At 45.0% G+C, this 13,339-nt stretch overlaps 1 protein-coding gene across 1 annotated transcript; it reads left to right on the top strand.

Annotated features, from left to right (window-relative positions):
- The first annotated feature begins 4,664 nt into the window (after positions 1 to 4,664).
- fam222bb (family with sequence similarity 222 member Bb) lies at positions 4,665 to 12,566 on the top strand. The gene is made up of 3 exons (XM_079515020.1): positions 4,665 to 4,843; positions 6,845 to 6,977; positions 7,095 to 12,566. Exons 2-3 carry the CDS (start codon positions 6,896 to 6,898, stop codon positions 9,233 to 9,235), a joined length of 2,223 nt encoding a protein of 740 aa, XP_079371146.1. The 5' UTR covers positions 4,665 to 4,843; positions 6,845 to 6,895; the 3' UTR covers positions 9,236 to 12,566.
- Positions 12,567 to 13,339: the final 773 nt, after the last annotated feature.

Here is a 13,339-nt window from a genome sequence, read left to right as displayed (position 1 = left end):
ATAAAAAGGTTGGTGTCCAACAGCATAGATTTACACTACCACAGTGGTTTTTCAACCCTTTTCATTTCGAGGCCCATTATTTGATGAGATTTAGCCTCTCAGGCCCAAAACATAGAATATTTTGGTATCCTTGGATAAGATTTTGTCCACAAATTCCATGCTGTATTGATGTTGGTACCATAGGAGAGAACATGCAAACCTTGATCTACATTCTCAAATTGTGTAGACTTCCTGTAAATCTGATGCGGATGTTTAACAATAATTTAACTCTTGAGTCAAGGGTCCATTTGGTTTCATTTTATTCTCTCAAGAGTTAAAGATCTATAAGGGTCCATTTCGTTACCAACTTATCATTTAGCTGGGGACGACCACCTGGAACCCCCTCAAGGACCACTGGTTGAAAACCACTGCACTACCAATCCTGCCTGGTGCAGAATAAGAGGTGTTTATGATGCCCCAAGGGGTCCAGAGGAAAGACTGCAGGTCCTCACTGGGTCACACCTGTGTGTAGTACTGTTATACCACGTTGGCGTTTTTAACGTTTGTAGCCCATATTCAAATCATATATAGGCTAAAGGCCTGAGGGATACCAGTAGCGCTCCTGCAATTTATTACCGTAAACCTAGTTTAGTTATGACTATGAGTATATGACCATAGACTGTAAAAGTTCAAAACACATTGCTGAATGGAATGGATAGAGAATCACTGTGATGTTTTAAACTCATTGCTACATGGATATAGAACCACCGTGATGTTTAAAGGTCCTACAACATGAAATTCAACTTTTCAAAATTAGTTGTTTTTTTGCGCTCCCCTGTGTGTTTTCTATCCCCACAAATATGCAATTTTGAACAATCAGGCTTTCTCATGATATAGGGGCTTTTATGGAAATTGTTCTCAGGATCAGCTCAACTGATTTGGTCGTACGCGTGATGTCATCTGTATCACCCTACTTTGTATAATTCCTCCTCCTCTTCAGTTCCAAATTTGCATTTCCACTTTGCGTAGGCTACAATGTCAGCCATTGTTGATTTTCCAAGCTGGCATGGAATAGAAACAAGCCTGGGTTCATCTAGCATCAGTATTATAATGACTCAAAGATTTTAAAAAGTTCCAGACCCCCAGGAACGCGCCCAGGGGGCCGGGCCGGTTCCGGCGTGCCGCCCCGCGTCCGAAACGGTTGAGAAATGACAGTTACCGTGTGGCGGTCCCTCTACTGTACCCTCTACTGTACTGTACTGTACTGTACTGTACTGGCACACCCGAAAGCATCATATATACAGTTAATACGTGCGTGTGTGTTTGTGTGTGCGTTAGGTTGCGCACAGGTGGTGAAAAACAACCATTCTGTTTTCGTGCTCATACCCAGACACGAGCCACACTATGATGAATTCCTGTTCTGTTCTTTGACTATATATAGAAGTGTCTATTTGTACGTCTCTAAATGTTTTGATGAATTGAACAAGGTGGACCCTCTTGTAAACAAGTGTAATGCTTAATTGGGTCGTCCACTCACAGTTAACAGTCTTTGTATTGAGTCTGTGCTTGAAATGTACTGTAATTCTGCAAACTGTTAATAAATATTTCAATCAATCAATCAAAAAACACATAGCTCCGTAAGGGAGTGGTTGCACCACTCAAAAAAATATGTTAATTATCAGGGACCATTCATCTTATGCTTCAGTGAATGAATCATCGACAATGGGGTTTGTTTTGAACTGTCCTTTAGCACCACTTGCAGGTTGAATGAACACTTCAATACAAATGTGAGAGAAGTGTGTAGGCCTATATTTTATTTTGCAGGGCCAGGATATGTGTTGAAATACTATATGACACCATACAAGCTCACAACACGTCGTAGATCCGTTGTGAGTAGCCTATTATGAGAAGTTACCATCCATTCATCCATCCATCCATCTTCAACCGCTTATCCGTAGTCGGGTTGTGGGGGCAACCGCTCCACCAGAGAGCTCCAGACTTCCCTCTCCAGAGCAACATTAGTAACTTCCTCCTGGGGGATCCCGAGGCGTTTCAAGGCCAGACTGCCAGTGAGTCGATGTGATCCTTCCATCTGTGCCTTGGCCTGCCCCGGGGTCTCCTGTGGGGCGTGCCTCGAGGACCTCCCTAGGGAGACGTCCGGGCTGGCTCCTTTCCAGGCGAAGAAGCAGCGACTCTACTCCGAGTCTCTCTCGTGTGACTGAACTTCTCACCCTAAGAGAGATGCCATGCAGCCACCCGTCGAACAAAAATCATTTTGTCCACTTGTATTCGCGACCATGTTCTTTCGGTCATGACACACACTTCATGACCATAGGTGAGAGTAGGATTATTATAGGAAATATTTATTAACAGTTTGCAGAATTACAGTACATTTCAAGCACAAACTCAATACAAAGACTGTTAACTGTGAGTGGACGACCCAGCATTACACTTGTTTACAAGAGGGTCCACCTTGTTCAATTCATAAATGGTAAATGGTGCATTTATCCAAGGCGCTTTACATAGATTGTGCATTACATTCACCCATTCATACAACAATTGCAGCGGAAGCCATGCAAGGTACCAACCAGCACATCGGGAGCAATTTGGGGTTCAGTGTCTTGCCCAAGGACACTTCGACATGTAGACAGGAAGAGCTGGGATTCGAACCGCCGACCCATGGATCATTGGACGACCTGCTCTACCTCCTGAGCCACAGTCGCCCATTCATCAAAACATTTAGAGACGTACAAATAGACACTTCTATATAGTCAAAGAACAGAACAGAAATTCATCATAAAGGAGGTAAAAAGGGAAAAGAAACATATACAGTGAGGGGAAAAGGGGGGGGGGATTCAGATTTTACGGGGGCCCGTTTCGAATTGCAGCCGTCCGTAGGTGCCCTTTGAGAGCGGTTTTGAAGGAGTCAAGGGATTCGCATGTCTTAATGACTGTTGTTAGGGCGTTCCACATTTTGGTGGCATAGGAGCGAAAATAATTTAGTCCCTTGTTTGTGTCGAATCTGGGTTGTACATGGTTTGTTGCACTCCCTCTGGTGTTGTGGGTGTGGACTTCGTTAACATCTAGACGGGTATCTTGGTGGTGTATCAAATCTTGTGGACCAGACCCATTGCAAGATGCTGTACTCTGTCGTCGACCCTAAGCCATTCCAGTCTGGAGCCTAGTTTTAAGGGCCTTTGAGGTGCTGTGGTACCAGGAGGTGCATGCATAGTCAAATAAACCTTGTACGAGGGCTCCTGTTAAGGTCTTCAAGGTGTTTTTGTTGACCAGTGAGGAGATCCTGTAAAGGAATCTTGTTCTTTGGTTGACTTTTTTGATTACGTTGGTGGCCATTTTATCATCAGAAAGATTAGCCTCCAGGATGGAACCTAGGTAGGTAATTTCATCTTTACGTGTGATAACATTGTCACCCACTCTAACCAAGAAGTAATTTGCCTTGCTGAGATTACTATTAGATCCAAAGAGAATGGATTCAGTTTTTCCCAGGTGTAAAGATAGTTTGTTATCAGCGAGCCAGGTGCAGATTCTACCGAGTTCAGAGCTGAGGGCCTTTTCAACCTGCAGTTTGTTCCTGTCCGAGATTAGCAGTGCCGAGTCATCTGCGAACAGGAACAAGTTGCAGTCACAAGCTGATGTCATGTCGTTTACATATATTAGGAACAGTAAAGCCTTGTGGAACACCACAGCTCACTGGGAGGGGGGGGGGGACACTTCCATTCACCTCCACCATCTGTTCTCTCACCTCCAGGTAGGATTTAAGGGGCAGCGGTGGCCGAACGGTTTGCGGAGCCGTCTTGTTATCGGAAGGTCGCCAGTTCGAATCCCCGGACCGGCACGTTAAAATTACCACCGCTGAAGTGCCCTTGAGCAAGGCATTGAACCCCTACCATGAAATGTTCTATGAGCAGGGCCTGGCTGTAAACAAGCATCTCGAGCTTAGTCCATTCACCCTGGGTAAACAATGAACTTTGCTTTGCTTTGCTTTGATTGCATCCAGCTCACTGATGTGCTATCGAAACCAATTGCTTTTAGCTTGTTAACCAACGAACGAAGATTGCTCGGTAGACAGAGAGATTTGCCTTCTGGATCAGCTCTCTTTTCATTACAACAGTGCGGTACAGCGACTGCAATACCGCCCCTGCTGCTCAGATTCTCTGGCTGATATTCTTCTCCGTCCTCCCCTCAAGACCATGAGATACTTAAACTCCTTCACCTGGGGTAATGTTGTCTCATTCCCTACCCGGACTGTACAATCCATCGGAGAACCATAGACATACTATGAGAACCACTAGTTCTTTCCCATGTACCCATTCTACTGTTCTACATACTGTGAAATAAACATTTCAATCAATCAAACATAGCTCGGGACCCATTTGTGGGTCACAGACAGGGGGTCACAGACTTGGTCAACAGAGTCAGGCACATTTTTAAGGGTCCCTTTATTTCTTGTTTACTACATTTTGTTTTCAGTTATAATTTCAAAACATTTTCAAAAAACATTCCCAAAAATAGCAGACTGAGCGCACTGTGCAATGCAAACTAATAGGCGAGTGAGTCAGTGAGCTCAAAAATGCCGAATAAATAATGGACCTTAGAAAGGTTTCAGTCAGGCGTCCAACACTGCCACCTAAAAGGCACAACAGTTTGGTCCTCAAACAGTGTTCGCTTTCGCGCATGCTCCATTATTAGTGCACTAATGTTGCTGCCGTAGTCAGCAGCACAGCAGCACGGGACGGAGAGAAAGCAACCAGGGCAGGGGGATTTATTTTTCTTTCCAATGAGCAAGATAACAATACTGTCTCTCGACAAAATGAAGTTCCCTTACTCTTGAATTTCTTTACAAGTAAGTGTTTTTGTGTTTTTAAACGTTCATTTTCATATTATTTGGCTCAGTGACTGTAGAGTATAGAAGCTATGAAAAGGCTAGCTTGTTAGCCAACCAACCAGCTGGCCTGGTCACCACTCACCGCCAGCACAAAGAAGCAGCGTCCACTCACACACTGCTGGCTTATTTATTGTGCTTGACTCGAGGTGGTGGTGGTGGTAACCCCTTTTAACGCTAATAAGACCCTGTTGGCCTTTTTGTGCCACATTTCAACTGCTCCTTGAGATTAATTTTCCAGACATTGACAATGATCTGGCATGACAGACTCTACTAGGCCGGTTCAAGTTTGTTTGTTTGCTGAATTGATCGCTATTTGAAGGGAAATCCCAACTACCGGTAAGCTAAAAATCCTGCATTAACTACATACAGCAGCCGGGTTTGGCTGGCTAGATCCGGCTAACGTTACTTAGCTACCAGACTTGCTAATATATCTGGAACTTGGCTAGGTTTTGTTTTAATAATGTGATACGTCACATTTTAGATTCTGGTTGTTATCAAAGGCAATTTTGTTTACAATAATGGTCGAGGGGATGTGAAAGGATAGTTATATCGTATATTGTTTACTCTTCTGTAGCACCATTCTTTATTATGAATCATCCGACTTTGGGAGATTGAGTTTTTTTTGCAACCAAACAGGAAGCGTGTGTCATCGCCCTTAATACAAACGCAATCTCATAACTAGTTTTCCACCAGAAAGTTATTTTATCGAAAATAATCACGTCAATTAATAATAATAACTTTGAACAAATACGTATTGTGGTGATTTTATAGTTATGTAGGATCTCTTTACAGTCCAAATGGGTACTGTACTGGGGTGTTGGCTACTCACTCTGATGGAAACAACGTTGCTTTAAGACTGATTATACAATACAATACAATACAATACAATACAACATGATCTCAATCCCATTCTCTCAAGTATTGTACTGTAGTCTGAATGGAAGGCCAAAAACATCCAAGCACAAACTGTGATGTAGTTGGACATGGCTTAGTTGCATATTTATTTTAAATCATCGCATTCAAACTTTTCATTTGATTTGAGAGAAGACAGAATTATTATTATGAATATACTGTAAACATGCTGTGAATGTAAAACAGTGTCTTATATAAACCCATGAGGGTTGGGCACTTTGTGTGTGCAGGACACGAAAATACAATAATCCATCAATCAAACTGAAACATACTATCTTATTTCATCCAGCCAAATCTGCAATGATGATTATGGTGTACTGTACTAGGTCTCATCCATGTCACCCAACCGTGGCAGCTGAACCATAGTGATTGAAGCTGACAATGTAGCCATAAAACGCAGCATAAGTTATTTCCTGTTATGCAAATTTGTGGTAATCATTGCGAGGCTGTTGCCACCATTGAAATGGTCATTTCACCCATACAGAACCATGGTTTCTTTATGGACTAATTAAGATGATTATGCTATGAGATTGGGGTTATTTATTTTGTCCAGTTTTATTTCATGGTACTATGTTTCTGATGATTGGCAAAATATCACTAAATGACTGCTGGCTAAGTGGCTATGATTAATGCATGATTTTCACTCGGGTTGAGACATGGCTTTGAATTTGGCCTTGCATAATGTGAACAGCCTAATTATTATACATTGAAGAGGAAATTGCTCCTTTTTTCACTGTCTGCTATGTTGGCACAGCCCCATAGGAAACGGAGATTAGGAGACGTCAGCCGGTGGGTTCTGTAGCCTGCTGTCATTTTGACTCCCATTTTATTCCACAAAAAAGCCAGCCATTCTCCATCTGTCTTTGCTAGCCTCGGGGCGTGTATGCGGTGGCTTTACGCAGAAACAAGAACCCACTGTAATTTGCAAAAGGTCATGCTGTAATGTCAATGTGGGGGAAATGCCATATAAAAGCCATTTCACTTCACACCTGCGACGTGTCTTGTTTTATTTTCTCACTTCTTTCTACTCTTTCTTGTGTCCCCCAGCATGGTGTGAGGAGCGAGAGTGTCTCATGTTGCATTTAGTGGAACTGTGACATGCTGGCCTGTTTGCCAGCACCAGGTGACCCTACCAGACAACTTCTCTCCCGCACGCAGATGAACACTGGACTTCAGAAATGTAAGTGTTTCCTTCCTTCGTAGTCATGATATTTCCACAGTAATGAGTCATGTCTTTTTTTTTTTATTAGTCAAGTTTACACAAGCTGAACATTCCTTGTTATCTGGCTCGTTGCAGGGGAAACTACACAGAAAATGAGATCTGCCAACTATCCAACTCCAGCAGAATTGGATGCCTATGCTAAGAAAATTGCCAACTGCCCTCTGACCATCCAGATATTTCCTAACAGTGTCAAAGTACCTCAAAGGAAGCACATTCGCCGCACAGTGAACGGCCTCGACACGTCTCTGTCCAGCCAGCGCCACAGTCCCTACCCCTCTCAGGTCAGTGCCAGAGCAGGCCTTCTGGCCGTCCTCCGTGCGCCCGCTAAAGGCGTCATAAAACAGTTGGACGGCAGTCACGTGAGACTACTTCATAAGTCCATGATGAATCCTCACAGTGGCCCGTACGCCACCCAAAGCACTTTAAACCTTCCTCAGCCTGCTGGCGGTCATCTACAGGGCCCTTCTCAGCCTCCTCAACCCCAGCAGCCCCAGCAGCAGCCCCAGGCCATGGCTGCCCACAAGCAGGGCATGGTGCACCCACAGGCATTACAGCAGCAGCAGCAGCAAAATCTGGCTCATCCAATGACTTTGCAGCAGCAGGCACAAAGTGTGCCCCAGCAGCATCAACAGTCTTTACAGCAGAGGAATGTGGCTCACTCACAAGCTCTGCAACGGCAACAGAGCCTGTCCCAGATGCACACGTCACAACAACAAAAGCAAGGCTTGGGTCACCCGCAGGGCCTTCAGAGACCGCAGAGCTTGCCACACACCCAGACTCTACAGCAAAAGCAGAGCCAGTCATGTTCGTCTACCGTGCCACCACCACAGCAGCATCTTTCGCATTTGCAGACACTGCAGCATCAGACAGCTCCTCCTCATCATCAAGCTTTACAACAACCACAAGGAGTGACTCAGGATAATCTGCGGCACATGTCTGACCGTGACGGAGCTCAGCTTCCAGGCCTGCAGCAGAACCCCCATCAGGGCCTAGCAGGGCCACAGCAGCCCCCTCCCCAGGCTGGGAGCGCAGGACCTCCGGTCGCCCCCGGCCCCAACGGCCTCCAGCAGCAGCAACCCCTGCCTGGTGCCTACGGGTCACGGAAGCTGCCCGACGCGGACGCCCCACCAAACATTACCGTATCTACCTCCACCATCCCTCTGTCGATGGCGTCCAGCATGCACCAGAGCAACCCCGGAGACCTGAGCAGCATCGTGAACCAGATCAACCAGTTCTGCCAGTCGCGGGCCAGCGTCGGAACCACGTCTGTGTGCGAGGGCCAGATCGCCAACCCCAGTCCCATCAGCCGCAACCTGCTCATCAACGCCAGCTCCAGGGTGTCTTCTCATATCTATGCGTCGTCAGGCTCTATGCCCAGTGCTTGTATGATGGGAGGAGGCCCGGACAAAGGCCCGCCTCGGGGCCCTGCTGCCGTCGCGCCACAGCATAACATGGCTGCTATGAACAGTATGTCTGCCTATCACACGGATGCAGAGCAGCAGCAGCACATGCAACAGCAGCAGCACATGCAGCAGCAGCAGAAACAACAACAGATGCAACACCATTTACAGCAACAGATGCAACACCAACAGATGCAGCAGTTACAACAGCAGCGTTCTTGGGCCCAGCACCAGCTGGCCCACATGCAGCAGCCGGCCGAGGGAGCCCACCCTTGTAAAACCCCGAGGAGAGAGCCGCCGCCTTCTGAGCCCGAGGGATTTCCTACCCGAAACCTCAACTATCCACATAAGCTGCCCAGCGCTGCCGCCCAGTCCTACCCCTTAAAACACCAAACAGACAAACCACAGTCCATGTCCCCCGGCGGCAACGGCCCGGCAGGCGGCAACAACATGTCTTACAGCAACGGTCACTACATGCAGCCCCCGTGGGCCGGCATCCCGGCTACGTCCGGTAGCAACGCTCCTCAGGACAACCTCCCAATGCACTTCCAGGGAGGGCAGCCGAGGGCATCTGTGGACTGCAGCCACCCAGGAGCAAAGTACAGGCCTGGGAAAGCAGCGGGGCCTCCTCCGGTGCCGGGCCAGCCCAAGCTGACACAGGGAGGAGCGGACTACCTAGGAGGGGACTACCAGATGCCTAGCTTCCCAGAGCAGAATCTGGGTGCGATGGAGAAGATGCACCGGCCCCCGGGTCAGGCCCAGGAGCCCAACAACGTTCGAGGAGGTGTCCACGCTCATCACCCAGGCTATCGATAAAAGCGTGAGCGCATCCTCGCTTTAATGTGCGTTTTGAGCTTTTGACACCCAACACCTATATTGGAATAACCCCCGTTTGTCCCTAAAGGATGTCGCAAGTGATCAATTTGAACGTGTCCACGGTTGTATTGCTTCAACGCTTGATTTCCCACAGACCCACACTAGTTTATTTTTTCAATGGTTCCTCAGGTCTTTAACATTATGTCTTACCTAGGGCTGACCCGAATGCTTCTTTGAATCCATCTTTGAAATGATAATGGACACCCAAAATCAGTAATCGAATACTTTATTGTACATAAATCTATAGACTTAAAAATTACAGCATGCTGTTCACTAGCTGACTCAATACCCTAACTTGACACTAACCAATAACCACAGCTCATTCGCTACCAATATCTTAAACTACAAAAGATGTGGTTTTTCCAGCCATGTTGTCGCCAGTGTGTACTGTGCTTCCAGGCATAGTGTCTCCAGCCCCCATTGCAAGATAAAGCATTATTAACATTAACTAAACTCAAAACTTGAGTTTATTTTAAACCATAAATTATTTTATCCATCTGTATGATGGTGAGTAAACGTTTGCTGTGTTTGGAGACACACAACGCCACTGCTAACGGTTAAAATGCTGCTTGGGTTGTTCGGTTGCACCACATATACAGCGCCAGCATTGTACAGTATCTATTTATACCATTATATATGCTATTGTAGGGTCTATTTTAATGAGTACATTTGCATACATTTTTACCTGGTCGACCCGAAGTGACACTACATGTGCCGCCATCTATGCTGCTGCTGTGAGCGTCATTCACCATATTCGCATAGCAGCCATTTTGCAATTAAGTTAACGAAATGCCACCCCGTTGTCACCCTGCTTTTTCAATGCAAAATTGACAACATGGCTGCCGTGTGACTAGAAGGCCAATAAAACATGCAGAAGTCCTGGATTGCTGCTTAAAAGTAACATTTACCAGAATTTGTTCTGCAGGATTATTATAGGATTGGACTAATTGGTTTCACACTCTGATGCATGCGTTCAAATGGTCTGTTATTCAAAACAGTGGACTACTGTTCATTAATAAAAGACCAATAGAATGCCTTAATTAACCAATCACAATGAAGTATTCAAGTCCAAGCTTCAGATGGTGTTCGGGACAGCCCTAGTCTTATACCTTTGCATCAAATGAAGGGGTTTCCACAATGTTGCATGGGGGTGCCGCTCTGTCCATTCATAAACTTGTGTCACAGCTGCATAGTCATACGATTGTCACATTTCTATTCTGAGGCTAATTACAGAGCTGTGTGTTTCTCTTTCATTAGTGGCCTTCCCACTGCCCAAAGGCAAGATTTAGGGTTTCCTTATGTTGAATTTTCATTTGCTATACGAGTTCAGCGGCCACAGCCTCAACAGGACGGTTGCATTTTGTTTTGACCCAGAGACTGCCCACCTCTTTTTGAGGTGCACAACAGTTGAATCCAGCTCAGAGCTGTGAGTAACAGGAATTCAGAAGTGGCCGCAATGTGTCAATTGACAATACTCTGCATTACCTGTGGCCTGACGTTATGCTAAAGGAAAACGAACAAAGCCGGCAGTCTAGTAGTGACTGAACAGTTCAGCGCGTCACTTGGGGACAATGATATCCTATAGGCCAATTCTTCCCATTTTGTCCCCCTTCTCTCCCACCATTATCAGGTATATGTCGTGTATGCCCAGATTTTATATCAAATTGCTTCTGAGGTATTTGTGTTCTTGCAATATTTGTTTTTGTTGATGTAGATTGTTCCTACTTGAATTTTTAGGGAGGACTCAAGTGTTTGAGAACCAAGAAAATGTAATGTTATGCTCAACATTGGCATAAGGGAGCAGAAGGCCTGTTTAGGAAATGGACTAATGTGAAAAGGTATTATTATAAAGTTTGATTTGAAACAGTTATGCAGTTTATTCTGTACGTGATCGTATGTGAAAAACCAAATTGGTCACTTGCAAGCATGCAAGAAAAATAAATAATGCAAGATGGGGTGACACTTAAATTTCCTCCCCCAAAGAAACCTTTTGCTCACAACTTTACTGCTGTATTGGAAGTGAACTGAATGAATAGGCGTGACTCCGTGACACTTATGTCTATGTGGCTTGTGGTGAGTGAGCACATCATCCACACTAACACTAGCCTTACCCTGTGCTGTTATATCTACTACCTACAAAGTTAAAACGTAATGTCCAACCATTGTATGCAGGTTATAAATCTAGCTAGATTGATCTAGCATGTATATCAGTCTGTTTTCTCCTCAAGTCCTTATAGTCTCGTTGGGCTGGTGTGGGCACACGCACCCACCCACTGTTCCATTCATTCTCCTCTTGAAGCCAAGCCTTGTTGGAAAAAAAGCCTTAAATGTTAATCAAGTTATCCACATCTAAACCTACATCTTAAATGTCACTTGGACTTTATCGGTCAAGGTTTTTGAACGGGAGAACTTTGTATTCAAATGAGTGACATGATGGAAGGTGGCTTGAACAATATTCTCTCAGCATTTGTTAAGTCTGATTTGTGACTGAGGCGATGTAGGTGGATCATTGTAATGGAAATTGGCAAATGGCAGTGCCACAACTCGTGTGGATCATATATAGTAAATTATGAGGGACAATTGGTTATTGTTGTATGCAAAATCTCCAACTTCTGTTGCCTCAGGTCTAGCCTGTGTCTAATTGTCTTGTACGAGGGTCATTTTAAGTGATAGAAATATCTCTATATATGGTATTTAGCAGAGTTTTCTAGAAGTGTAGCATTGGGCTGTAGCAGTGATTTTTAAAGTATTTAGACTGTCTCTTTAGTTATACCTGATTTTTAAAAGATATGCCTGATGTAGTTTTCTTAATTTATTTAATTTCTATGGACCACTGCATCCTGAAGCCATAGGTGTTTTTCCCGCATTAGGTGCCATACGTAAAGCAGATTGGTAAACAATACAGTACACTGTTTATTATTCTCATATCTTTCACAACACACAGTACCATTATTCCTCTTTTGAATCCTTCTCAGAACACATAGCAGGTCCAAAGGGGGAACGATTGGTGAGAAAATCACCATCTCCATGGAAAGATACATGAGATTCAAGACATTGGCTTTTCTTTCTGAATTTTGGTCTTCATTGTTGACGGCCGTTGATAATTTTTCTTCTTTCTGGCTCTCATTTCTGATGTGCCTGCCTGCCCCTTGAAGCTGCTATTGAATTTAATCTTAACACACTAGTGTGGATTGCGTGCGTGTGTGTGTGCGTGTGTGCATTGTACCAATGTTTGGGCTGTAATTGTGTAATAAAGTTACTATTTATAATATGGTAGGTGTCGATGACCTCTTTGAGATGCAAGGATTTGTGTTTTAGGGACAGTCGCTACAATGAACAGACTAAACAACAGAGGACTAGTTGGAGCTGTCCTGTTGTTGAACTGCCATGCTACAGCCCTAGGAAGTCAGGTTATATACAGTCTCGTTTCATATGAAGTGCCTCCACTGGGCTTAAGTATGGACAATAATGTGTGTGTGTGTGTGCGCGTGTGTGTGTGCACGTGTGTATGTATGTGTGTCAGGCTTTAGGTACTTGCACACAGGTGTGTGCACACTCACAAAGGTGCACTACTAAGTTAATCTCTGTTGGGGGACCAAGCTACTTTCCTGTAACTACTGATACTGTGTCATGGACTGACGTCCTGAGTTGTGCCACGATTCCTACTAGACACTGTTGGGACATGTGAACCGTTGCTGCTGACTCACTGACCAAAGTGACCCAAGCGTCGTCCCTCTCTCGCTCTTTTAACCACCCCCTGCCCTGGCCCCAAAGCCGTGACATGGGAGTGTGTCATGGGGACATGTTCTAAACTAAAGTGGTGACGACATAAACCGGGGGCTGCCGTCGGCCTCATCTGGACCGTACTTTAAAAAGCAAGCTTGTGAAATTGTGTTAATATGACTTGTTTATGAGGATGTGAATCAAAGTATTAAATAAAATCTTAGAATGAGTTGTTCCTCCTGTCTCCCCATGAAGGCCGCAGCCGTTCCCATGTTGCAAACGTGCATCGTCTTGAAATTCAACGTTTTTTTTTGGTTTGTT

The sequence above is a fragment of the Electrona antarctica genome (assembly GCF_951216825.1).
Source record: "Electrona antarctica genome assembly, chromosome: 11".
In the NCBI taxonomy this organism is placed as follows: domain Eukaryota; kingdom Metazoa; phylum Chordata; class Actinopteri; order Myctophiformes; family Myctophidae; genus Electrona; species Electrona antarctica.
The sequence above is the reverse complement of the archived record's forward strand: the minus strand, read 5'-3'. Positions and strand labels throughout refer to the sequence as shown.

Bases quoted from the DNA above. Each gene is read 5' to 3' on its own strand.
- fam222bb (XM_079515020.1), top strand. From the start codon at position 6,896: ATGCTGGCCTGTTTGCCAGCACCAGGTGACCCTACCAGACAACTTCTC. The intron at 6,978-7,094 runs GTAAGTGTTTCC...GGCTCGTTGCAG, and splicing joins GAACACTGGACTTCAGAAAT to GGGAAACTACACAGAAAATG.